The sequence below is a fragment of the Calypte anna genome, chromosome 2 (genome assembly GCF_003957555.1).
Source record: "Calypte anna isolate BGI_N300 chromosome 2, bCalAnn1_v1.p, whole genome shotgun sequence".
In the NCBI taxonomy this organism is placed as follows: domain Eukaryota; kingdom Metazoa; phylum Chordata; class Aves; order Apodiformes; family Trochilidae; genus Calypte; species Calypte anna.
Window position 1 is genome coordinate 50,016,832 of NC_044245.1, and position 27,996 is coordinate 50,044,827.

At 41.0% G+C, this 27,996-nt stretch overlaps 1 protein-coding gene across 4 annotated transcripts in view; it reads left to right on the forward strand.

The window, feature by feature from the left end:
* Positions 1-12,680: 12,680 nt before the first annotated feature.
* Positions 12,681-27,996, forward strand: part of SEPTIN7 (septin 7) — a 74,826-nt gene continuing 59,510 nt past the window's right edge. Inside the window, exons 1-2 of one of the 4 annotated variants that reach the window (XM_030444516.1) lie at positions 12,681-13,134; positions 13,944-13,945. In XM_030444516.1, coding sequence (XP_030300376.1) covers positions 13,131-13,134; positions 13,944-13,945 — 6 coding nt within the window. In that variant the 5' untranslated portion in view covers positions 12,681-13,130. Of the gene's footprint in view, positions 13,135-13,943; positions 13,946-22,789; positions 22,795-27,996 lie in introns of all 4 variants that reach the window. The other 3 variants (XM_030444513.1, XM_030444515.1, XM_030444514.1) reach the window with 3 other exon arrangements.

Here is a 27,996-nt window from a genome sequence, read left to right on the forward strand (position 1 = left end):
GCCCTTGCAAGGGGAAATCACAGTGAATCAAACCTCCACGAAACACAGAAATGAAAACAAATGAAACAATCTCCCTCTAAAAAAAGAGCCAGAGACCTCCATGTAAGACATAAATTCCCTAGAGCTCAGGGTGTCCCTAGTGGTTGATTAACACTACCTAAGCACTTTTCTATCTTTTTTTCACAGGGATAATACAGAAAAGATGTGAACACAGTGGACGTGAAATCTAGTTCCAGGTGTTTTCCTCCCCTTATACTGCTGCCCCAGTGTAACTCCAAAACCTGGCTTTCTACCTGATTTTCCTCCATGACATCATCTGTTGCTGGGACTTCCCTTGTGTCTGGGTTGTCAATAGCAATATGAGCTGTAGGGCAGGAGATGTAGATAGGCATTGTTTTGTTTTTTTCTTTATTACTACATCAACCAGACTTGCTTTAAGGTTAGGTCACATAGTGATAAAACACTGATGTTTTATCTTAACTGTTCTCAGGGCTGCTACAGGCAATGGTGTTACACCAGAGACAACTGAATGTTAGGGGACAGTGGCTACTTCAGGCAAGCCTACAGCTGCAGGAAGGAAAGGAATGTGACACCTCTGTAGGACTACAGTTTTAAGATAAATGAAGCAGAAAGCTGTGATTTTCCTTTTTGGAACGTGACTCTTACTATCACAGATTTACAGGTGGTAAATTAATAACTTGGGACAGTTCAAATGGGGAATGAAGAGGGAGCTGACTGATGGCTTGAAGACCCTCCATAGGTTTGTCACTTCAGTGGACTGGAAGGATGTTAGGGCCAGATGATCACAACAGGCAGGGGAACACTGCAGTTAAAGCTACTGTGTCATAATCTGGAGCTAACCCTAAACTGGATTTTTCAGCAGAGGATGTGACAGCACTACACTCTTTTCTCTTATTCTGTCTTTTTTTGCTGTCTACCTACTAACAGTCTGAGTTCTGGACCCTTCGTATTTTATCCATAGCAACCATAACACTTCCCTCAGATTTGCTAAAAAGAAAGTCTTTAATTTAGAAAAAGGAAGATGGATCTCCGATATTCTACTTCTGAGCTTGACTGAAATTTAGAAGTAAGCATTTTTGTTAGCATCAGGGCTTCCTGATGGCCCTTCCCATCTTAGAGTCTCCAAATTCTGGCTTAGCAACCCATGACCTTTGCTAGCAATCACTGGGAAAGCGCTGAAGAAAAATTGTTGAGTGATGACTCACTCTAGCACAGTTTGATTCCTTTATCATTTTCTAATGCTGCTGATGGGAAGATATTTTCTATTGTGAAAGGGTTGTTTTCCTGTCCCATAGGAACAAAGATCCATAAGGATTTCCTGAGGAGTGACTTCTCACAATGTGTGAGATTTCTCTTAGCTCCCGGCAGGCTACTTTAATTACCCATCACCCAGTTACTTACCACCTTCCTCTTGCCTTTTCAACACCTACTTTGATGCAGAGGGCTTCTCATAGGACACAGGCACTGGGAAACAGGGTGTGACTAATGAAAAGCCTTCATAAATCAGAAGTGGAGGAGGAAACCCATAGGACAAGGCTGCAGGAATCAGGGGCCATGTGTGGATGGTGGTGTAGGGGACTCCACGTGAAAAGGAGCAACACTGGGTTCAGTCTCAGCTCTGCTGGCCTTCAGTGTGAACTCCAGCTTGAAACAACCACAGCCAATGACAAGTGTCACAGCAAAGGACTTCTTCCTTCTGCCATCAGAAGCCACACTCAGTGTTTCTTAAGCAAGCAAAGGCACAACAGCAGTCAAGGTTTATCTGCTTGGGCAGAAGGCCCAAAGCCACTACATTCTTCTCCTTTTATTTACAGCCTTTGGCGAGGCCTCCTCTCTGATGCTCACAGATTGTAATGTTTCACTGTGAGCACAGCTGGCTGGTTTGGGCTGCTTACAGGCAGGGCTGCACCTGTTAGACTAGATGCTAAGGGAAAAATACGTCCTGACAGACACAGGGATATTGTCTAATCAGTGATGGATTGCAGGGCCAAAAGAGTTTTTTAAGACTATCCTCAGTGACCTCCTGTATTGACCATCCATTGAGTCCTGGTTGGGTGACAGAAAGTCTTTTAAGATGATACAAAACCTCTAGAAATTATTCTGATGTGATGGTGAGTATAGATAAATATGTGTGTGTGCCTTTAGGTTGGAGGGGTGAAAGAGATGCCAGTCACACTACATAACTTGCTATTGTCCCTTTTTCTGCTCCCAGGAGGCTGGGAGAAGCAGCTGTATTGCAGGGATGCCAACCAGCAGCAAAATACAGCAATTGTTTTATGAGTTTAATGCTCTTTATCTCCTAATTTATTTACCACAGGCATGTGTAATGCCCAATGAAAGCCAGTTTGATGAGGAGAAAAACATCCTTCCATCGCTAATGTGTTATTTCTGATTAAATAAATGTGTTATGTTTTAGAAAGTTAAAGCTTTTTAAAGAAAAAAACACAACAAAACCAAACAAAAAACCCAAACAAAACAACTGAACATCTGAGAATGAAGAGCGAACTGCCTCCTTAACTCATGCTGAGAGAAGACAGCAGCAGGTAATGGAAAGCAGGTCAGCCAAGACTCATCTTCTTTCTCTAATTACCTGCCCCAGCAAGGATGGGGACCTGATTGCTCTGAGACCATATGGTCCCTGCCCCAAAGACCCACAGGATGAAGTGTGAGTGGTCACCTTGTGTAACCGTGTCTGAAGGAGCTCAATCTGATCTCCATGCAAATGCAAGAAAGCTGCTGGCTTGGTATTTGCTAGCTCAGGTCATGCTATCTCCTTTGTGTATACACGCAGATATCTGTAATGCCTGGGACCCCCCAGTGAACCCTGCCAGCCTCTGGAATTAATTGCAGGATACAGGCCTGCTATGGAGCAGATAAGAGGGATCTAGAAAAGTGATGGAGGCCAGACAACATTAGATAAATAGTGGTGAGAAAGCCTGCACTAATGGCACTAATGTAGCTGTGTTTCCTGAAAAGAGAGCAAGGAATCCCTGCTGTAGACATACTTCTTGCTGGTCAAATAGCATTCTGAATTCCTCAACAATCAGGCAGGAAGTGGTAAAAATCCATCAGACAAAATGACTAATATGTGGGTTTGTTCCCAATATCAAAAATACATTATCAATCATAACTATTATAGACAACATTTTGCGGTCAATCAGATTTATTTTTTACAGCCATACTGAATTGGTCAGTGATGTAGAGTGAATGGAATTTCTGTACACAAAAATGTATTTTAAGAACTTTGTTTCAGTCCAGATCAGTACTTTACCTCATAGGTGCATTATTCATAAGCAGTCACTGCTCTTTCAAAAATTTGCACAAGTAGATATTATGTTTTAGTGTTTTCCCAGTCAAGTAATCAGAAAGAAAAGAAGAATTATAATAACCATGGGTTTTGTGCTGCCTGTAAACAGATAGAGTTTTTATCACAACCTGACAGAAAACAAACACGGTAATTTCTGATTTAAGCTTGTCACCTTGTGTGATTAAGTTTCCTGCATGGCTGAAGTCAAAGTGTTGACTCTATATTTTAACAGGTCTTGTACCTCTCTTGCTTTGGTTGGCTTTTCTGAGAACATCCTACCAAGGTTTCCTGTCATAGCCATTTTAGACAAGCTCTGTCTTTTCTCTGATGAGTGGAAGTTGTTAAGACCCAGCTGATGATGCTGCCTAAATTCAGTCATCAGAATACCACTGCCATTCCTTCCAGCTCCTTTGCTTGTAGATAAAGAGGAAGGAGGATGCTAGCTTAATAACTTCTCCCCATTGTGCCCCAGAGGTTAGGAACCTTGCCATATACAGATGTTATCAAAAATTGAATCATTTTATAAATAAACTGTGAATTAACAACAGTCTGGATAAATGTATGCTTTGGTTCAAGACTGATGTAGTCCATTCTTTGAGAACATTCTCTAAATAAACTGAATGTTTTCATTTTGTACTTTGTTATGATTTATCACATTGTGGTTTATTTAAGTCTTTCAATGCTCTCTCTTCCATGTGCTGAACTTTAGCTATGGAATTAAAATGCCCTTGACTGCACAGTCTTCTCTCTATGTTCAAAGGAGAAGCCATGTAGCCATCGCAATGGATTAAGAAGTCCTACATTAAAAACCTGTGTCACTTTTGCAACTGTGTGCATTTATGCAATGAGACATCAGTAGCTAATGGGTCCATCTACGACATTAAGTTGAATGGACACTTTTTCATAAGTGTAGTCATTAGGAATATTCTGAAAAAGGCTTCTTTGCTAATTCTAGCCCAAGAAAATCGAATACTGTTCTCTCACAAAAATTGTTCTGCAAGTATTCAGCCATCTAATTTCATTGCATGCCATAACAAAAAATAGGGACTTGTTTATTCATTGGAAGTTACATGCACACACACACTAGATCTTTTTATTGAAGACTGGTAAATGCTGCTTTAGCCTGCCTTCTGTCCAAGGCATAGGCTCAAGCTAAGAACCTTTCCACAGGATTACTTCTCCATTTATCCGCAATGTACAGCCTAATAGATCTATAGGCATAAAAATTTAATTATCTCAAACTATTTAATAGAGAACTCCAACAGCCACCTTTGCTCTCTGGAATCAGACACAACAGAGTCTGATCCACCCATCTGCAGGGATAGGGTTTCTTTTGAAGAACATCTACCAGAACACCAGGATCAAACCCTCAAATGCATAGAAACCTAATTTTTTGAGAACCACGGTTTTCCAGAAAAGAACATTGATGGTGTTGAGGTAATAAACACCTTCTGCTGTTATCAAACATTCCAATTTCCATTCAAGTATTTAGTTATGACTTAAACCATTTATTTGTATTTAGTTATGATTCATATAACTCTATTCTGCTGCCAAGCGAATTCCATTACCATGGGGATATTTGCAGACATTTTAAACAGTTGAGACAAATATAATAAACTTGAAAAACATCAAGAAATAAATATATTTAAAATGGGAGATTGCTGGCTTACTAATTGGAATGAAAAAACTGAATTTTTGAACCAACGAGTCAACACAACAGTAACTGCTTGAGCCCTGTAATAATATGCTAGGGGGTAGAACAATACTATGATTCTTTTTGCAATAAAAGCAGTCAAAACAGTTTTTAAAGAAGGATAATCTAGACAAATGTTTGCTTCCTACACAACTGAACCCTCTTTCAGTAACTTTCAATTCTTCAGCTAAATATTTCCAAAAAATAGTAACACACATCAACAAGTCTATAACTGAGTGTCATGTCTAATAGACTGTTTCTGTCACAGTGTCTTTGGTGAAGATGAATAATATCTAAAAACAGGCATGGGCATTGCAAATACTCATGGATTCATGAGACATGAAGTCCTCCAACTAGGCATTCCATGTATTAAAAACGTTTTTATTTATTGTATTATATAACAGAGGTGTTCCTCTGTAGAGCACAAAGTTAACTGTCAGATAGTGCTGTCAATGTATAACCAAAGAGTACATGCTTCACAGCTTCACATATATTCAACCACTGGTTTTAACCACAGTTTTTACAGAACATTGAGCATTACATTAGATGAGGAAGAAAAAAAAAAAAAAAAAAGGATGTTGTCCCAGACTGCTAGTTAGTCCAAGAAGGACACTTAATGACCTCGTGATCCAGAAGTGGGGGAAAAAATGTTGTTTCATAAAACATGTCTATGGTATTACGCAAATAATCTTCACCCTAATTTTTCTACACCAACACAGATTATGTATTTTGCTTTAAAATGTATACACTGAAAGAAGTCACCCTGAAGCCTGGCTCTGTAACAAGCACGTAATTCCTTCCAAAACTCTCTAATGCTCTAGCTTTCTGTTATTATAACAATACAAGAACTTTCCTTATCTGGAAGACCAAGGATATGTCTTGGGTTATGCTAATGGATCTACTTTGAAACAAGCTCTTGAAATATTTTTGGCTTATATAGTGGATTCATCATCAAAAAGACCATTATCTTCCATTATGAATCCCAAATGTCTACATAACAGATTCTTTCAGAACTGTGCTTTATTTCTAGTATTGTGCAGTCATCATAGCAAAATCATTAAGTACTCTTCTCCTCATGTAAAGAGAAGTTCAGCATGATGCAATACAGAATACAAATATGAAAGAGTTGCAGCACTTTCCTCGATCTATGCTTCAGTTTTTAATTTTTTTCTATGCTATGCACTTATAATTTAACTAACGCTTTTTGGGTGTTTCTGTATCATTATATTACCATTTTAGGTCTTTGTGGTTTTCTTAGAAAACACAGTTTTGAGAAGTCTTTGATAACAGACAGATTTTACTGTAGAAGATTTTATAACCTTTAAAACCAATTGCAAAATCCCCTCTGTCATCAGTGGCAGTAGGCTTCAGTCAGATCATGAGACAAATACAGACACCAAACTTACACATAGCTTAAGAAAAAAATCAGTTTGCTTTTTACTCCTTGATAAGTGTTTAACATCACCTTTTGTTGCAAGGGATGAGTAGCTCCATTTGGATTAACTGGAGCTACATACATAGGTGTGTTCAGTTTAATGCCTGCCACTAGATAAACTATCACCAAAGCCCCAGATAAACCATCCTCCAGGAAAAGCAGGAGATGAGCCAAGCAGTGAATGATACAGATTGTATTCATTGATTCTAGCCCAAAGGGTCAATCAACTTCAACATCAAAAGCACATTGCATACCCATAATTGAGAAGTGCAATTGAATATCTGAAAAGTGACTTTCATGAAGCACAGGGTGGATGTTCTGGTGCCCAGGCACCAATTATTATTTATACGAAGCTGCTGATCAGGAAACCAGGAAGGATGGGCAAGTTACATGTGCATGTATGATAGATTAGATAGGTGTGGAGGTTCAAGTCCTTCTCGCTGTTAAGTGCTGCACTCCTGATGGTCATGATAAGCAATTAATTTTGCTTAATCAATTCATTTAAGTGCCAGGTGCAGCTTCAAAGGGTGGATCTGAAACCCAGTCACATGCAGATCAGAAGAGCAAGTGTGGACTCAGAACCTGCCTACTCAGAGGGAACAGGGTCCAGGCTGGTCTGCCTTGAGGTATGAGGGGAGAGACTTGACTCTTTGGGATGAATCTGGAGAGGACTCCAGTTTATGCAGAGTCCAGTAACTGTATCAGAAACTCATTTTAAAAGGTAAAGGAAACAGAACAAAGTGACAAAGTGATTAAAATGCCAGTAAGTAGCATAATCTGCAACACTTCGCTTCAGTGGTTCAGCATTTATACCCAAGCTCTTCGGGAGGCAGAGTGTAACCTCAGGTCTGATGCCAAATACCAGGTGTACTGTCACTTTACTGCCTGCAAGGACAAAGCTGATGCAGTGTTCCTTGGGTGATGTGCATGTCCTTTAATTAAAAGTGGACAGCTAGAAAATACAAAGCTGGGCTGCTGGGACCACAGTGGCACAGGGTTACAGTACTTCCTTCCTATCAGAACCCATCATTTACTTTGCTTTTGTAGAAACTATGTTCTGATATGAGTAAAGAGAATAAAGAACTGACTACTGTATTTACAGAATTCACCTGTTTTCATTCTGTTATATTTTAGCATTATGTCTTCTATAATAATTTCTGGAATTAAAAAAAAAATCCTGTATTGCATTGAAATTTAAAGTTCATCAACTAATTTTAATAAAAAAATATTTTTCTTTTAGAGGTCATAACTACGTTCTTAAATAAAATATATATATTTAAAAAAAGTAATAAGATGCCACATTGCATTACATGTCTGAGTGGGGTTTTTCCTAATGTGATATGTGAAGTTTGACAGCAGTACCTTATGCTATGCTAGGAAGGACTTGCTAATGTAAATAAGCAGTAAGCCCAACTCTCCAAAGGCCTTGCTCTCACAGTGGTGGCAGTATGAGGAGACCCTTTTATGCCCACCAGGCTCAGCTCAGACACAATAGCTCATCAGTACATGTTTGGCTGCAGCACTGGGTATTAATGATTACACATCTGGCTATATAGAAAGCCTCTTAAGGCCTTACCAAGACCTGCCCTACCCCAGTGGGGTTTACTTATTAACAAATAAACAAACGGAGAGCTGGAACTCCAGGCCACAGGCTGCACAGAGTCAGCTTCCTCCTGGTCACCTGAGCAGCCGCTGCTGGTGCCTGCAAGCAGAGGGGCAGAAGGGTGAGAGGAGCCTTTCCTTAAGGCTCCAAGTGTCTGCCGTAGGAAATACATCTTGCTACCTGTCAGCTCACCAGCTCCCATCTGTGAATGTTGCACAAATGATGTATTATCAGATGGTGCTTTTTTTTTTCAAATTGCTTAACATTGCTGGAAACCTGCTCCGTTTCCCAAGCCACAAGTCCTTCACAAGGATCAAAGTGGTGGCAAGTACTGGATAAACTTCCATGAAGGTTGTATCTCACCTCACTTAAGGAAGTATTTGGTATTGGTACATGACTAAGGGTCAGGCTGCCTTCCTCCTTCTACTGATCTATGTTCCCTGCTACACAACTGTAACTGCACAAAGCAACCATTTTCTACCTTAAACAATAAGTGCATGTGTGTGCCTCTCACAAGGATCACATCATTGGGTCGTAATCTATCAAAGCCTCTTTCTTTAGATAATTGAAGTAATGGATGTATACCAGGATGATACAGTAAACACACTACAAAACAAGAGATGCTGTATTTTCCCCATAGCAATTGTTCAATAGAAGCCTGCCTTCACAACTTTTACAGCATTTTACAAACCTTTTGCTGAAGAATAAAGCTCTTAATATTGCAGAGCATTTTCTTAATTAGCAAAAGAAGAGACTTTAAAGGGGGCTCAGAGGTGTACATTTTATGTTGTTTCATTTGCATATTCATAGGATAACGTTGTAGGTGGCAGCCAAAGACAACAGTTGTGATGGCAGTGATGATAGTTAGGGCAGTTGGTTACTGTGCTGCTTGTGAGTTTGCAAGGGTTTTCTCTTTCCTGACAGCCCTCCCCTGAATACAGAAAAGTGCCACAAAACCAGGACTGATTCTGGCAACCTGTATTCAGCGAGGTGGTCCTACTGACTCACTATGTCTCAAAACAGAAATGGGTTGATGGACAAGACATCAGGGCCCAAATAAATGGGACACCAGATGCCTCTGCTATTGTTAGCATTTGTATTGCCATTGTGTTGGGCTGCTTCTTGTGCTAGCAAACAAAGCAAAATGGCAGCATTGACAAAAAGACCATCCAACGTAAAGGGCAGATGTCAAAGAGGCAACAAAGTCCAAGGACGGGAAACATTTCTGAGCAGCATGACAAGCAGTGGTCAAAGAGAGGTCAAGGTTCTGGTAGGCATTGCTGCAAAGCTGAGCTGTACAGCTGGGTTGGAAGGAGGGTGACACGCTTGTTGTGCACCTTGGAGCATGGGTTTTGCAAGAGCTAGATTGTTCACAGGAGTGGGAGTTTAGGATTTCATCCAGTTGGTTGCTTTGGCAAGGGACTGCGAGGTATGCAAAGATCTGTTACACTGGCACTGCAGCTCAAAAGGATGCTGCATACACCCGACTGGATCAGCAAGCACAATTTGCTCTGGAGATGCACCACGTGCCCTACAAACCCAGGAGGGATTGGAGTTGCCATGCAAGAGCAAGTCAACAAAGTACAAGCACAGTGACTCCACCACATCCCATGCTGGAGCTAATGCTTTGTGCAAATTCATCTAGTGAGTCATGTCTGCTTGCATTAAAAAAATAATAATTAAAAAAAAATAAAATAGTCTTCGTATGTCTCACCAGCAAGAAGACATTGAAACTGGCTAGGCTGGTTGGGAACCAACCTGGCAGCAACCCTAGTTAGCAGATTTTGTAAATAAGATGAGTGGGTTTTGTTTCTGTATTTGAAAAAAAAGAACACAGATGGGTTCTGAGTTATGACAGGTAGCACTCTACGTTTGAGTTTGCAAAGCTTTTTATTAACTTCACAAAAAGCAGTCAGAAGATTGTATCAAAAGAATCAAATAAAACAGAATCTTAAGTCTTGAAATTTACTTGCTGAATTCAGTTTTTTGAAGTTTAGTGACAGATTTAGTAGTCTTTTCCTTTTGAAGGAAGAACAGCAGATTGCTACAGGAATGGAAAAGTTTGAATTTATTATATTGTACCCAGAACACACTATTCTTCAAACCTCAGGGACCCATTTGCATTTGCTTTATTTCTTCTCAAAATGAACACGATTTTGCAGAATCTTCCTAACCCTGTAAATTACTGTATGAAAAGAGAAAATCCCCCCTGCTATTCACAATACAGAAAAATGGGACATTAACCTCACATAAAACCCACTGGCTTGTATCTTGCTTCCTCATTACTCCTTTGCCAGTTTTGCAGTACATTTCAAAGGTGAAAGCTCTCTTTGTTTTTCCAGTGATCAATCCACAAAGTAAAGTCTGACTTAAAAGAACGTAAAAAGCATCATTTCCTTTTTGAAGATACCCCCATCAGTTACATACTGTTTTCTAAACACTGCAGATTTGAAGACCAAGATTAATGTTTTTGAGCAATCTGAAGCCCTTACTACATGAGACAAACCAAGTATAATTCTTATTGTTTGATTTCCCACAATGTATTTTTATGGGAGATCTGCAGGGACCATATTTTGTTTTGTTAATAACTACTGTGGTGTAAAATGTCTCTTTTTGGTATTCAGATGACCACGAAAGCAATGCAGCTGTATCTCATTGCCATGGACATTACCACCTAAACCAACCAGAATGAAAAAAAAAAAAAAGGGTTATTTCTTACCTCATCCATTGTGAAAGACACAGATTTATGAGATAACATTTGGCATTTCTGTGACCAATGATAATAAAAAGCTCTTTCCCTTGGGCATCCAAGAGCCACAGTATATTGTAACACTTCCAGTATTTAAACAGTGCTGAAGCACATTGTGCAAGGCTGAATACCTTCCTGGAAAGATGATGGGTTTTCCTTGTTGTACAAAGTATTTGTTTATCAAATGCACCCAAAAAAGAAAAGTTGGACATTAGACAAGAAGGAATTGGATAGAAACTGGTAAGATCCAAGGACAAGCTTAGAGTCTTCATTGTTGATCCTGTCTGCCTTGCTACAGCAACCTACAGAATACTGCATTATTGAAAATTTCCCTTTTGCTGGTGAAATGTAAAAATGCTATTTTCATCCTTCTAGAACCAGGCCATGCTTTTAAAACATAATCTTAATAACGGCAGAAGCAAATTACATCACAGGCACAATAAATGTATATATTTTTCCCTCTTGCCAGGTACCTTTCCCTTCTTGAGTAGTCTACTGTGCCTTGTGTGGAAGGCAAGGAATGAACCATACTTAGAAATCATTAACACAAAATAAAGAATATTGAGTTTCAAATCACACATCATAAATACAGGTCTCCAGTATTTCAGCTTGGGCATAAAGTATTCTGGAGTTTAAAAGGCTCCAAAGATACCTATCCCAAACATAAGAAGGAAATACAACACTAAGAGCTGTACTTGAGTGGAAAAAGTAATTTTTCTGCCTCTCTCGGAGCCCATCCTTTTCCAGCATCACTTCTTTACTGCCATGGGCATTTAACCCGACTCACAGCAGCTTTTCAGAGGAGCCAGAAGAGCTTCTTGGGGCCCAGCCCAAGCAGGATGGATTGTCAAGTGTCATTCCCAGGGTGTACCAGCACCCCTTTGGTCTCCTCAGATTGTACCCGGTGCCTGCCAACACTCGTGTTCAAACTGTGTTTATTTTGTTTGTTTGTTTGTCTTTTTAAAAAAAAAAAAGTCCCGTTTCCTTTGAGGCACTTGGGAACCACGTTACAGCTTGCCAGGCTTCAGGCCCATCGGCTGCTATGATGGCCGGGACACAACCGCCTCGGCACTGCCTTCTCCCCTCCATCGCAGCGCCAGCCTGCTCGGTAGAGCCCCCCCCGGCCTCCGAAAGCCCCCGACGTCCTGCGGGGAGAAGGGCCCCGTCACCGCGCCCGGCAGGGGCGCTCCGGCCGGCGCCTTGTCCGCTGGGGCCCGCAGCAGCGGCGGGAAGCGGCTCCGCGGCTGCCTGGGCGGTGTCTCCCGGGGTGAGGCGGTGGTTATGAATGGGACCCAAACGCCTCAGTCGTGGGCGGGCACTCCGGGGAGAGAGCCCGGCGCCAACCCACTGCGGCGAGATCCCCCTCAGCCGGGCGGAGGGGCTGCGGGAAGGCGTAGCGGGGAAGCAGAGAGGGAAGGGCGGCTGACCGCCAGCCGCAGGGCGCTCCCCGGGGATAACGGCGGCTGGCGGGCACTCGCCCCAGCATCTCGCCGCTGTCCCGGAGAGACGGCCCCGGGACTGCCGCTTGGCCCCCGCTCCCGGGTCTCCCCCTTTTCTGCCGGCGCCAACTGCGTGAGCGGACGCCCGTAGGCAGCGTAAGGCGCCGTAGCGCTCATTGGGCTCCGCAAGGCGCGTACGCACTAGCGACGCTCCGAGAATAGCCTCGGAGAAAGGAGGGGGCGCCTTAGCTGCCTCGCCCAACCCGTCAAAGTCAGCGGCCATCTTTGTTCCGGGCAACATCCCGCGGCCGCCGTGGAGGCTTGGCGCTTCGGAGAGTGCCCGCTTCCAAAATGGCCGCCGAGCGGTCCCTTTTTTCTCTGACACGGAGCGGGAGGAAATAACAGTCAGCTCCTGGGCCGGGAGGGCGGGGGTAGAGACGTGGGGACCGCGGCGAGTCCCACGCCGAGCTGAGGGGCCGAGCCGGAAGCCGCCGCTGCGTGCTCGGGGAGGCGGGCAAGGAGAGAACGTGTGAGGAGCGGGGCGGAGGTAGCGAGGGAGAAGAAGGAGGAGGAGGAGCAGGAGCAGGCGCAGGCGGCTGCGGCGGGAGGGAGCGAGGCGAAGAGGAGCTGTGCCTGAGCCGCTAAGTCCGTCCGTGCGACCGGCAGCCGAACAGAGCGCGCGTAGGCGCTGTGCGGAAGGGCCGCGGCCCCTCGGCGGAATCGGCGTAAGGGGCGTTGGAGAATCGCCGCCGGGTTGGCTGGCGGGAGACGCGCGGGAGGAGGGGGCGGCCCGCTCGGAGCCGCCGCGGCTGAGGGAGCCCAGCCCGCCGGAGTCCTGCGTCTGTAGCGAGCGGCAGCGACGGCACCGCCGCCGGCCAGCGCCATGGGTGAGTCTCCAACCCGGGGCGGAGGGGTGCTGTGACAGTCCGAGGCGGGAGCCCGCGGCCGCGGGGTCTCCATGATGGGTGGGCTGGGACGGCAGCCCGGGAGGAGCGGGAGGGGGGGGAGGGCAGCGGGCGCCGCCGAGGCTCCCATCCCAGCGGCGGGGACTGGCTGCCGGGTGGCCGCAGCAGCGGCCCCGCCGCGGGGCCCCCAGTCCCTCTGGCCATCCCCCCGCCTTCCTCGTCTTCAGATGCGGCTCCAGGCCCCCTCACCCCCGCCTCCCCCCCCCCTTCCCTCCGACCCCCTCCCCGCAGTGACTTCCTGCCTCGCCGAAATTGTATAATGCCTGCGCGGAGCTGGGGAGCCAGGCGGCGAAAAATGCCGGAGATATTTCTTCTCCCTCGCTTTCTCCCCTTCCCCCCACCCTTTCCCTCCCCATCTTCATCCCTCCTCCCCTTTTCTCCTTTTGCGCCCAAATTTGGGAGGGAGGAATTTGCTGCAGGAATTAAAGCAGCCTTCAAATATGCGGGAGAGGAGAGCGGGTGGGACTGAAATCACGGCGCCGAGGGGAGGAGGAGGAAGGGGGCCTGTGCGCGGGTGGGTGCCTGTGTGGCAGCGGGAAAGGGCCGAGGGCACCAACCACGCCGTGCCCGTCCCCCCGCCTCTGTAGCTTCTTAGGTGTTGTGGGTTTTTTGGGTGTTTGGGGTTTTTTTTTCGTGGGTGTTTTTTTTTTTTTTTAGGTTGTCCTTAGGGCTTTATGCAGCTGGAGGTTGGTGGCCGCCTCCGTGGGGCGCCCGGTCCGCACCCGCCCGAGCTGTCCCGGCCGCCTCCTGCCCCTGCATCAGCGGCTGCGGGCCCGGGGCCTGTCGTTTTTAAAAGAAAACGAAAAAAAATATTGGGAAGAAATAAAAAAAAAAAATTACGATTTACGAGCAGCTCCTCCCCCGAAATCTGTAGGGGATCTGTGTGATCCCCTCGCTTAGCCGACCGGTCCTGCAGATGAAATGAAAGGATGGGTTAAGGCGTTCAGGAGGGTGGCTGTGAAGAGGCGCGATTACATACGAAAATTTGAATGAGCAGCTTAAGAAAAAGCAACTAAACTTACGAATTGTTGACTTCACGCTTAGCCAGTTATGTACCAGTGCAATTCTGTGAAAGACAACGTTCAAGAATCTTCTGCATGCAGTTTGTCTGCCGCCTCCTGCAGATGAGAAATCGGTGAACAGGAGACTGTCGGAAGTACCCACTGACTGGATATTTTTTCTTGGCCATAAAAATTCAGTTCTGACTGAAAGAGGCTTTGTGGGTATATTCCGTGAAAAAAAATGCTTCCATATATAGGAATACATAAGATCTATATTAATATTTGGACCAAAAATGTCAGCTTGTATGAAGATGTAGGCTCAGATCCCTTGAAAGTTAGATGGGTCACTGCTGTGTATCTCAGCTGAAAGGTAGACCATATCTTCTTATGGAAGATTTATTTGTAGTAGTAGCTTTTTCAGTGCTAAGTGATATCTTAATTTCTGACTAGAACCTTCACTGAGGTAGCGAAGTAATTATTGTAGAGTATTTATTGTTGATAATCCTGTCTACCTATGTTTTAAAGTTCTTGCTTGTTGAAGCATTAGGAAGCTGGGGAAGATGTATTTTTGTGTAGTGTTTAATATCTTTCACTGGATACCTGTTTAGTTTCTAATGTTTGCATCTTGTTTGCTCTGTAAAATTACTAGAATCTTTGGCTGGTGGCTTATGGATGTAAGATCATTGATTCACCTTGGCCTTAGATAACTTTTTTGTTGTTGGTGGTGGGTTTTTTTAGCTGACACATGAATAACAAAACACAATAAATATAAATTTTACTTGGGAGAGCAGGTTTCCAGAAGTCACTGCTTTAAAGGTCAATTACTGTCTTGTCTGTGTTGCAACCTGAATTGCAATGTGAAAACATCACCTGTTTTGTCTTTGCTACTATGGAAGAAGGGTTGGTACTTGCTCATTCTGAAATTGAAGCAAATGCAACCAGAACTCTTATGTATCAATTGCATATCAGTCTGTGTGCTGATAAAAGCTCACAACATTTCCTTCAGTTTACCCACAAGGACAAGTGAAAATGGTGTTTCATATGTATATGCAGTGGGACAAACAAATGTGTGTTTGTATATATAGGGATAAAAACTTGATTGTTTATCTCATGCAGAAATAAATGATCAGATTTGTCTTCTTTGTAAGCTAAAATACAATAGATTTTACTTTATTTCGACATGGAAATGTCTAAACATGCACAGTGGAACTGCACTTTCTTTAACTGTCTGGCAACTTAGTGGTATTTTTCATTATTCTCTTCCATGGGTCAGGCTCATAATTCTTGTATTTTAATTTCTTCAGTTCTAGTAGCAGCCAGTGCTTCTGTGGTGGTGTTTTTAATACCATCTTAAAATGCCGATTAAGACAATAAATAGTTATAAAATACAATGGCTACGGATTCAAAACCTCACTTTGTGTTTCAAGTCAGTGAAGGAGAATTTGCCTCGAAGAAGGTGTAGAAGAGAGGTTTCTACTCAGAACTGTAGGATGACAGATTTTTAGCTTTAATTTACTGCCAGACTATTCACTTAACCTGTCTAGACCAGAGATATGTATGTATGAATGATGTTCTGTTTTCTGTAAGTTGGTGCTCTAGCTCCTGAAATAAGCTAGTTAATTGCAAATGTGTTCTCTGTAATTAGGGTGGCATTTAGTCACCATTTAAGTAGTTTAGTTAAGTCTCGTTTAAATTTGCAATTCAAATGTGGGGTAGCATTAAGCTGTAGGCAGTCACAAACTATTCCCTAGGAGGGTTTGAATGACTTGGAACTGATGTTTATAGAAAAGATGTCTTGCAGAGGTGGGGATGATGGCATAGGTGAGGTCAGAACATTTCTCAATTGCGAAGACCAGAAACTGGGTGCACAGAAACCAATGACTTCCTCTTCACCTTGCCCGAGAGTAAGTTTCATGTATCTCAGGCGTGAGTCGAATTGGACTTTTTTCCATCCTTGGTTTAATGATAGCATTGTGATAACACCTGTAATGTCATTAGGTGGCACTTTCCTGTTTGTGTTGCTTTGGTTTAGGTGTTTAGTTTTGGTTTTTTTCCCCTGCCAGAAAGGAACCAAATCAATATCTACTTACATAACTTGTAGTTGTGCCTTCTGCATTAGCTTAATGCAGCTGCCCTGCAAAACCAGGTATTTGCTGCATTGCACAGGTGTGGCTGTGAAGCCACTGTAAGTTATGACATCCTTTGTGTTACATCAAAAATGAAAAAGTAACCAATAGGCTCAGGGGCACTTCAGAAGACAGTATGTATCCACTTTCTGACAAAGTTTGAGCTGGAGGTATGTAAAGCACATGCCTGATTAAACCTTGCTCTGATGTACAACCTGGACTTCTTCCCACAAACCCCACTTAATCTTACTCCTGCCTTTTGCACATCACTGCTGCTCCGTGCCTCTGAATGTGCCCTACAGAAACCCCCCCAGTCACACTCTGACCTCGCTGTGCTGCCCAGTAACCCTGCTTAGCGCCACTGGTGGCCAGGCTGCTCTTCAGCAGCTCTAGCTCTCTTTCTTGTTCTCAGTTGTCCCCTTGGGTGGCCTTTTCTTACGCCAGATTTCTATAATTTAATGCAATGATAGTCTAGGATGCATTTGCAAATAATTTTGGAAGCAGCATTACAGAACAATAACGCTATGGGTGTTACATTCAGAAGAAGTTAAGCAACTAAAATAGAGCTGAATTACTTCTTAGTAGCACAGAAGATGTAGATTTTTCTTTTGTCAACATTGAAAATCACATCTCGGGATGTGAGGTTTCTGTTGGGTATTTTATTTTACTGTCCTCTTTCACACTTAACAGTTGTGCTATTTTTGTTTGGTTGAGGTTTTTAACCTGAACAGTGAAGATTTTAGGGCTTATAAGGAGCAGGAGGACTGATTAAAACATAAGGGGGATTTCTGCCTCCTTTGACCCACTGTATCTTTAGGGAGGTCAGAATTATGATACATCATCAAGTTTTGGTGTTAGCATTTTTAAAATGGAGCTTTTTAAATGGAAAACTTGCATCACACTCAAAAAAGATGCAAGACCTAAAGAAAGAAAGAAACAAACAAACACAGTAATTCTCTTTAGACTTGTCTTTCATTTTACCACATAAAAGACCAAAGTAGTGGTCTTAGAAGCGTGCTCTCTCAAAGGAGTGAGTATTGCATATTAAGCTTTTTCAAGTTCTTTGGAGTAAAGCTTGCCAGGAACAATGACCAGAAAAAGAAAAATTGAAACTAAGTAGTTAACACATGCTCTTTAATGTTGTTGATGACTGTCGAGCTACAGAGTAGCAGTTTATCAAACTCCAATCAAAATAGTCTTATTATATGCAGAAATCCGTGTCATTTAGTTACTGTTAACTGTATATTGTCCTATTATATTGTAAAAGCTGTATATTATATTGTAACAACGATGTTTTTATACTATTACAAAGAGACGTTTCAGGAAGTCTGGAGAAGTCATAGATGGCAGAATTTCTGGTGTGACATCTGTCTGAAAAAGCACTGTAGAGCATTGCAGTTGATGCTGAAAAAAATACAAGATGGCAAGAATGTTGGTAAGGGTGCCAGTGGTTGTCACTGCATTATGGACAGACAGATTATTAGAATAATAATGTGTGAAATATTGCCTCTTTTTAAATCTCCTAAAGAAAATGACCATTCAAGTAGTGATGCTAGTTGAACTTAAATAAAATAAAATTTGACCTCATGAGGTGGTCAAAATTGCCAAGAATGCTTAAGTTAATGTTAATATAAAGCTTTAATACAACCTTTTCCAGTGCTGGCAGGTTGGAGTGTTTTAATCTTACTTCCTACGAACTCTGAAAACTATAAATAAGTTCTAGTGTATGCACAGCAGTATTTTCAAACTGTGTCTGTTTTCTGCTTTCCTTCTCATTCTTTCTTAAGAACCTTGTAATGGAATTTCATAGCTTGTTCTGGTGTAACTGGACTTCAGATGAAAAATTCTGTCTTGATTGTGTGTTTTTTCTCTTCTCCTTTTTGTTACCTCTAGTGTTCATATGCTGATATGTTTAGATGAGCTTGCTGATGTAATGGAATGTTAACCTTAGGATAGAGTTATTTTCAAGTGGATATGTGAGCTCCTTTGGCTTGTCCTCTAGCTGTACACCGATTGAATCCAAGGAAATGTAGAAGGATCTGAGAAGCAGCCTGTGCTCTACCCATGATGTTGCAGTTCCTGGGTGACTGTAGGCCAGCTGCTTGAAAGGAGACAATTCTGCTCTCCCCACCCTTGCAGCAGTGCCCCTTTGACCTGGTAGTGAGTCAGTTCATGGAGCTCATCTCTCAGGAACTGCCTGGTATTTCTTCATCAGGATTATTTTTCTTTCTATCAGTTGAGCTCCCAGAACCTTTCATACAATGGGATCATGAAAGTGTTGGCATGAAAAAAAGAACTATGCAAGTGATGGAACTGCAACTGACCATTTTGGCAGTAGATGGGTACACACAGTTGGTTTAGTGCCATGTGTGACATGGCACTGCTGCAGAGAGAAGAGTGCTTGGTTTTCTATTCCCACCCTAACACTGGATCTTAATGTAGGGTGAAAGTTGAGGTGGTGTGCCCAAGGCAGGGAGAGACGTGGTAGTTGATCTGGTTGTACAACATTGTTTATTTCCACCAGTGGTTAAGATAGGGCAAAAGGAAAACCCTATCCTGTCGGAGGAATGGATGCTGGTGGCTAAGAAAGTAGTATTCTCCTCTCGGTGCTGAGGTGGTGGTCACTCAACTGAGGATAAACAAAAGTGGGCCAAGTTTAATGGCTCTCTTTTCAGCTGCTATAATTTACTCCTTGAGCGCAGAATAGGTGAGGTGACTTGCTTTTTTAAATATGCTGTTGCATCATTACTTAAGACATCTTTGGTCTCACCAAATCCTACCTGTGAAGGTATCTTAAGTAAGCTGAGGTAATGGTTTTGGCTGACTAGCCAAAAACAAAACAGCTGAGAGGCATTAAATATGATTTTTCTGAAAGCTTTCTGACAGCAGATAATTTTCTGGGTGTTTATTCTTACCAATACTCACTGTAGCTTTTTAAAACAGGAATGCGAAACTTCAAATATATTACTCAGTCTGGGTTCCAGATTCTTTATTAAATATAATGAAATAGTTTTAAGTTTGGGACAATGAAAATTTCTGAAGTAGAATGAGGCCAAGAAACCCTTCTTATTTCTTTCTCTGACCCTGGCTTCTGGAAGCAAATGCTTCCTAGTTGTAGTTAGTAAAGCTATACTAATAAAACCAATAGATTCAAGATTAAATTAGTTTCCTACTGGGAGGCTTTGCCAGATGGTGTGAAATCAAGGTCTGAGTAATCTCTTGGTGATGGGTAAATGGGAGCCATCCTGTTGCTGTCTCCTGTGTTTTGTATTTATTCAGCGCTTGCTTGGTTGAGGGAAAGCTCAGAGTCTTCGAACTGCTGCAGTATTTGCTGCTGAAGCTCAAAGTCATCTCCTGCTTTTCAGCAGTGCCAAGTATTGACCATGAGTGCTCAGATTTGCAATTCTGTGGGCATCTGCAAACCTGTGAGTTTCTAGAGCAGTGGAAGCAACCTGCAGTTTTTAAGTGACAGGCTGAAGCAACGAGGAAAAAAGAGACTGGGGCAAAAACTAAAGGATGTGGTTGTTCAGTCCTTTTTCAGATGTTGTGAAGTAGTGGGTTGTGAATAAAAAGAACCTCCTTTTTAATCAGTTAAAGAAAAAAATGCCTTAATGTTACTAGTTTAAAACAATACTGAAGACCTCCTGAAGGAGAAGGTAAGGTTAATGACCTCCCATCCTATAAAAATCTTCCAGGGAAGCTGGGAATTTCAGTAGGGAGATTTTCCTTACCAACAGTTTCAAATTTAACTGGCAAGTTCTTGTGCTTGTTAGTGTTTGTTCCTTTTTAGGTGTTTAACGGGGGATTTGCAAAAGGTCTTTTGAATTTGTAGGGTTCTGAATCCTTAAACAGTTGAAATTTTCAGCACGAGTTCAAAATTACATCAGTACTCAGTGTTTTATGCAGACCAAATGAAGTTATTTGTGTGTTCATGCCTAAATAATGAAAGAACATGGACATCATTTTGGGGAAGACTTTGAGAGGGATTAAGACACAGCTTCTTCAAAGAAATGTCCAATGGATGGCCTCTAACCTGGCTGCTGAATGGATTTCTTTTGGCCCTGACTCTGTCTCTGGCAATATGCCTGCAAGGCAGCCAGTGTCCTCTTAGGTAATGGTGACTTACTTCCAGTATGTCCAAGTCTTTGTCACCATGGGGAGTAAAAATTATTCTGGGCTTCTTCTTCTTTTGAACCAGTTGTGAATCTTGGCCATTAAGTACTCTGGTGTGGCAACTGGGTATGGAGAGAATTTAACTCTGACTCTAAAATTTAGCATGGCTAATCACGTGGGATAGCTGCTCTGCTGTGTTAGACCATGTAACACATGCTCTTCACATGGTTACTAATGCCAAAACCAAATGTAGTTGGGAAGTTGAGAAAGCAGCAGATTTGGTGCTGGATTAGTTCACTATCCAACTGTGGCTTCTGTCTTTGCAGCCTTTAGTTTTGTCATCCACAGCAATTAGGCTGCTGGTGGTCTAGATGCTCTCCAATGGGTTGCCTTCCTCTTTGAAAAACTTATGCAGTAAATGCCAAGTTAAAAATTAATTCCTTGATATGGAATAAATGAAATGAAAATATAAGTTTTTTGGCTGCCAACTTATACTACAGATGAGTGGTAATTGTACCAATTATGTATTTTAATAATCTTAATAGTAAACCTGGATGATAAATGTTATCAGTGTGGACCATTCTTTTGTATCAGTTGCTGTTGCAATCGCAGGGAAACAATCTTAAGTTTTACTTACTATCTTCCTTAGGCAGTAATTGTAGCAGGAACTATCTATCCATGGTATCTCTCTAGCTAAAAATAAAGACAATTGAAAACAATGCAGCCAGCCAGCTGTATGTCAAAACATCTAACACATGGAGAAGTTTTTTTTGTTTTTTTTTTTCTTTTTTTAAAATCTTATTGGTCTCCTTAGAGTTCTTTATAATATTAGTACAGAACTCCTCAGACTGTGCATATAGTTAAAAAGTAAAATCCTCTAAGTGTTACTAATTTAATAGTATCTTTAAGGACCTCTCTGGTAGTTTGATGAACCTTGTAGCAGAAGTATTGGAACATTAAAAACCCCATGAAAATTCACTTTACAATTAAAGTCTTACCTTCTAGTGTCATTATATATGTCAAGGAATTAATTATCCAGTTATTTCTAATGAAAGATGAACTATTACTATTATAGCTGTCCAAATGCATGGCTGGGCTGAATGTTTTGTAGAGTCATCATGGGTAGAATTTCTTTTAATACTGTGTACTGTATTTATACAGGCCTGGTTTGGTAATTTGACAGAGTTTTTGTCTCCTGTGTTCCCTGCATTTATAATTAGTTTTGTTTTTGTAAGTAATTGACTTAATTTTCCTGTAGTTGTCTGCTTTCTTGCACCACTTTGGGCCACAGCAAGAACTGCAGCACTGGCTCTGTTCTCTGTAGATGCTGTGGTCTGTGCAGTTTGCTCAGACATGTCCTTGTGTGCTGTACGCTGGCTCTGAGGGCTGGCAGATATTTTTTAGCAGGCAAGTTAAGGCTTCTGGTGTGCCTGCCACATCGCCTTTGTTTTCCTTGGGTTTTCTGCTTTCCTTTTGAACATGCTTACTGTAGCTGAGCAGATGGTCTATGCTGTCTTCTCTTTCTGATCTTATACTGTGCAGAATCCTTCTTGTTGAATCCTTTTGCTCTTAGACATCAGATGTGTTTCAGCACTGTTAATAAACCAGATGATGGTGTCTGGCACAGGAAAAGAGAGAGTCCAAAGCTCACTCTTCACCTACACTGACTCATGGATTCACAGTGAGATTTTGAGGAACAGTTGAATTTAAAGTGCATCTGAAGTTACTGATTATTGACTTAATCAGCTTGCTTCTAGACACTGAAAGAGATCCTTATTTCTTATTCATGGTACACATCAAAACTATTCTCTGATTTTGGCTCCTTTTTGAGGATAGTTTTATTTTTTTATAATGTAAGCAAGATCCTAGGTTCACACTTGAAAGCCAGATTGTCTTATTATCAAAGAAGGCTTTTAATAGGTACTGCTGCCTATATATATGGTGCCTTTTTGAGGGAATAAAAGAGCTGATTTCCTTTCCATCAGTACTAGGCTGCAACCAAGCAGATTATAGGAGATGTTATTTACCTGACACATGTTTTTGTTTTACTTTTTATAATGAAGCATGTTTGGAGATGCTAAGCATAAGCTTAACATTACAGCTAGAGCTGATGAGTTTCCCCCTTTTGTATTGTTACTTCCTTGCTTTTGAGATTTTTTTGCTTTGTTTTGTTTTTGTATTTTCTTTCCTTAAATCTGTATTGCATATATCTCAGTCTATTATTAACAGGCTCTCAGGGCTTGTAGAAGCATTGCTTCACTAAATACTGCTACCTGAAGATTCTGATTTAATGATGTGGTAATGAGAACTGTCAGTTGCAAGGTAGGGAATGTGGAGTAGCTGTGTTTTATGTATCACTTCCATATTGAAAGCTGGAAGAGACTTTTTTAAGGTGTAGAAATTTTTTAGGGATTTTGAAGATGCTGGTAAGGTAAATCTCTAGGCCTTCTTGCAGGTTTCAAAGGCTTCTAGATACTGATGTGGAGACTTAAATCAACTATAGCACTTTTAGAAGAAAATAAAGTTACCATGTCAGGCATATTGGAGAAAATGAAAGAAAATTACTGTTTAATAGACTAGTCCTTCTGTGTGAGGCTAGAAACTCTCAATAGATGGTAGGAAATTGAATAAAAATTACAGGGGCTAAAGAGTATGCAGTAATTAGATGTAAGTTCTTAAAAGATGGTTTTATTGAAATAATTGTTAGAGCAGGTGCAAATTCTTATTTTTTGGCAGCTCCAAACTAAACTGTGTATTAAAAGAAAATCGCCCAGTGTCTAGATATCTTACAAGAACAAATTAACTCCATAGGAAATGTAAATTGTAGGAGAAATTCTATGTACAGAATGTGCTCCCTGTTCCAAATGTGTGAAATAAGTTAAAAATTATCACCTTTTATTTTCATTGTTGGTGACAAGTAATGCTGCTATTACATATCTAATGCAATGGATATCTATATGCTTTCAAAGACTGTTCTGTGTTCCTTATAGTTGTGGCCAGATTTTGAAAGTTTTGAAAGTTATCTGTGATGCAGCTGGAGATTTTTAAAATAATGGATGCTAGAAGGATATTAAGGAAAAATATATCGCGTTTCTTTCTTTTAGAATAAGTTTGATTGAGAAGCTCCAAAACCAGCTTGGGCTGGAAAGAACCTCCAGTATCACACAGGTTTTTTTTTTTTTGTTTGTTTTTGTTTGGTTTGTTTTTTTGTTTTTGTTTTTCCTGTCCAGCTATTTTCATTAATACTTGCTGATAATTTGGCTAAGTCATAAATCCTTGAAGAGTTTTCACAGCAACATTTAACAGGAAGTTGGTTACTGCCAGTGCACAGCAGCTGCACTTGCGTATAGAGCTGTCAAGTTCCATGTCGTAGAGGTAAAAAATGGCTTTAGCTCACCTTGAATTTGTATCTACTCTTGATAAGAGGGTTAAGGTAAGCTATTTTGTAAGGCAGTGGACTTTGTCATCTTTTGGCCCAGCCAGTATTAGTGGAAGAATGAAGTTTTGTTTCTTGACACAGCACAGAATAAAGCAGATGTGTAAATTGTGGTGGCCGGGCAATAACAAAGTTGGTAAACAGACTCGGTAGAACCAAGGAAAAAAGGTTTTTTGATTGTAAGCATTTTTCCTAAAAACCGCTTGGGAAGCCACTGACAGTGCCTCCTTCCTCTCTTTTTGTTCAGTTGTGTAGTTACAGCAGCTTGCTGCTGGCTATTAATCCATACGTTCAGATGATGGATCTAAAAATGTCATCTCTGCAGCAGCTTTATGTGGGCTTTGGCATTTAGCTTGGGGGAGACCTAAATTAAAGTAACATTGAGTGAATGGAGTGGATGCATCAAAAGTCAGCTGAGGCCAAATTTGTAATTATTTGTATGGCTTGCCTGCATTTGCACTCAGAGCAGAGAGGATGGTCAACTACAAGGACTTTAAAATGTTAGACTTAAAACACAGTGTAGATCAATGTAAAGTGATCTCTATGCAGACTGCTCTCATGCTGTGTGCTCGGCTTTAAGCTGGCCTTGTGCATGTGTACAGTTCACAGTATCATCAGCTCAAGTACTCAGAAGTAGTCAAAAAACCCAAGTTGCATCTTGCAAATCAGTAAGATAGGAACAGAAAACAAGATACTACATAACTGGACTGGGGATCTGTAACTGTTTTGCTTTTTGGATACTGTATGTGGCTCTCATGCTGCTCTGTCTGGAAGACTATAGAGCTAGAAAAGTGTTAAGGAAGAGCAGCAGAGCTGACCAGAGACATGAAATGACTTTTTTTTCTGTGAAGTATGCTAGAGTATTAAGGTTGTTGTCCAATGCAGATAGTGCTGTGTAGCATTTAAGCTAATAGGTGGTGATTCTGAAATTATAAAGTCCTTACTTTAACACTGTACTGGTAATTGGAGGGAGTCCTTGGTAGAGGGGCTTTTGTGGATGCTCTGTTTGTGTTATGCTAAAAAGATGGTGCAAAGGCATGAAAGATGAATCAATCAAATGCTATGGAAGTGGAAAAATTCCTGCATCTTAGCAAATGCCTTTTTTTGGTGGCTACAGAAGTGTTATTCTGCGGTCAGTTTACACAGTTGTATGTGCTACCTTAGATACATGTTTTTGCAGGCTTTCCTTCCTGTAGAAGGCAAGAACTTTGGTCTCATCCATATGGCTGTTGCAGTATGATGATTTTAAAACTGAGCTGTTTAATGTAATAATGTTTCCAGCTAGGGAACCAGGCCCTACTCTGTACTTGGTGAACTCCTGTAGAAGTCATTTGTGCTTGATATCTCTGCCTTGCTTCAAAGTTGGAAGTAGCAATGTGCAACATGATGAGCAATAGTAATATGAGGTGCTTACGATGATTGATACCGAAACATTTGAGCATTCATACTGCTGCAGGATTTTCAGTATTAATTGTACTAATAGTAGTTCCAGCCTATACAGCTTTCTAGAGTTCAATTGCATATGCATCTGTTCTCCCAAAGCAATGTAGGATGTGTTGTAGCCTCTCTGAAGGGCACAGAGAGGGACTGAGACTGGAACTGATTGGCAGTGCTTTGTTTTTTTTGTCCTCGCAGACAAGTGCAGCAGTGAAGTACCCAGTGTGCTCAATTGTTATGGCTCTGGACACTGACAGAATGGGATGGGCACTGTAAAAATAGAAGGCTCGTATCCCGTTAGGTAGTAAAAGAAAAGGGGACTTCAGTGCCACTTTGTACTGTAGTCTCCATCATAGTGTAAGTTTTTTAAAAATAGGCTCCAAGCCTCTGGAAGGATGGGATGGACGTAAAAAATTGGATGTTAGGGCTCAGAAGGCATTACTGACTGCTACCTTAGAACTTTGTATTGAGATTTTTTTTTTCATTATTTTGGTATTAATTGCAGTATTTAAGCCCAGGAAGATGCTCAGAAATTTCAAAGGTTGTTTTGACCATGTTGGACAACTAGCATATGTTTCTTGTCATCCACAGAGCTGGGTGATGCTGAGCACTCAACATGTTCTGTTTCACTTGTTCTTTATTTTCTGAATGTTCAACAAAGATGGTTATGCCCAGATTTACATCAGTGGTCTAATGTTTACTGTTGCAGCTGAAGTGAATTGATGTTGTTCACTGGATGCATAAAGTAATACAGACACACAAACTCCTGAGAGACACTTACAGTGGTGATGACCTTGATCTGTGCACCTTCTCCATTCCATAATGAAAATATTGTGCACTAGCATACTGAAACGAGATTACGTGTTCTGGTGAGCACCTCTGAAGAAAATAAATGCCCTTGAACCTGTTACAGGTTCAGGTAGTATATGATAAAGCAAAAAGCATGCTGAATAACAAGAATAAAAAAAATTATTGCATATAACTACTAGTATTGATCATTAGATATCATGGAGGTCCTGAAATTAAGCTGTCACATGTTTAAAACAAGCTATATTAAGGCTACTTGAAGCACTGTACACTAAGCATACTCGATTAAGTAGTTTTGGTCAAATGTAAGTAACTTTTTCTTTCTTTTTATTTCTCTCCTTACACCACCCCTGTTTCTCATTCTGGATTGCTGCTGCACCTATGTGGACCCGTTGCTGCAATGGTTCAAAATCATCGTTTTACTGGACTACTCTTGGATGTATTACATCTATATCTTCAACACTGGAAATGATGGAAATGTGTTGTTTACAAAGTAGCTGTAAGTATTACTTTGATTAAGATGTATTACAGCTATTCTGGAAATAGAAGAAGGATTAGGGTTTTAGTAGGTGAACTGAAACCGAGCTTAATCAGCAGCTGGTTGAAAATCAGAAAGGGATAAAAGTTAAGAGAAAGCTATTGTAAGGATAAGAAACATGAGATCTCACTTGGCACAGTGATCAATACAGTGGAAGACAATGTGTCAACAAAAACAGTCATGTTACTTCTTCTAAAAGTTTATTTCAGTCTGTTTTAGAATTAGCATACTCTGGACAAATGCAATGTTTTAAAAATCTGTGTAAAAAATCTGTTTTGAAAGCTTCAATTTTTATTTTTATACCAGGAATCTGAATCTGGCATCAGACTTAAAAATAAATGCTTATGTTAAATACAGCACTAATGCTAAGTGCGACACTTCATGCTTCTTTCTGCTAGTAAAATTTATATTTCATTATTTAAAATTGTGGATGTAAATGATATAGACACACATAACAGAGCAAACAATCTGAAACTTGCCATGTATTCTTGTTTAGCATTTCATACTCAGTATTCCTAAAGTTCTTAGTAGTAAAGCTGTCCTGAATGTTGAGCTATATGTGAAAGGGAAGGGAAGATAAATAAAATTATTTTAAAGTAAGAATTGCATATAAACCCATTCTCCAAGCAAAAGTACTACCTGGATGGAATGAAGAGGTGAACTGTTTCTGATAAGCATGACATACATTAAAAAGTATGTATTAGGCATTAAAAGGTAGGAAGAATTGTAAGTATATCCTTAATACTTATTAAGGAGATGGGTTGTTTAGGAGCTATTTAATATATTTAAGAGCACCCACCTGTATGCCATGAAATGCCTCTGAAGCATTTGCTTCTCTTCAGGGTTTTAGAATGTATTCATGAGGGTTTAGATTGTATTCATCATATGTAGTTTAGCAATAGATGGGAAAAGTAAAAGTCTTTGGATTTTTTAATTCAAATTTGAATTGAACTGGCTAATTTCTTTTTAATCTTCTGAAACCTTTCAGATCAGATTATTGCTGCACCTAAGTCTGAACTGAAACAAAAAGCATGTTAAAAAAAGAGAGCTTCTCAATGACATATGGCTAAAATTCCTACATTTAGAGAAATAATAGCATTTGTTGCATTGTATGTGTTTGAAACTGAAGCCATTAACACACATCTCTGGTTATCCTTAGGTATTCTTCTCTTACTCTGTAGGAGTTAATGAGTTGAGAGACACTGCTTTTGATTAAACTGGAAAGAGAACTGATACAGTCTATTACCGCAAATGAGAGCTGATTATAATTTGCAGTAGAATTAAATCTATCTTTTCAAAGTAATCCTGCTAAGTTTAGACTTTTCA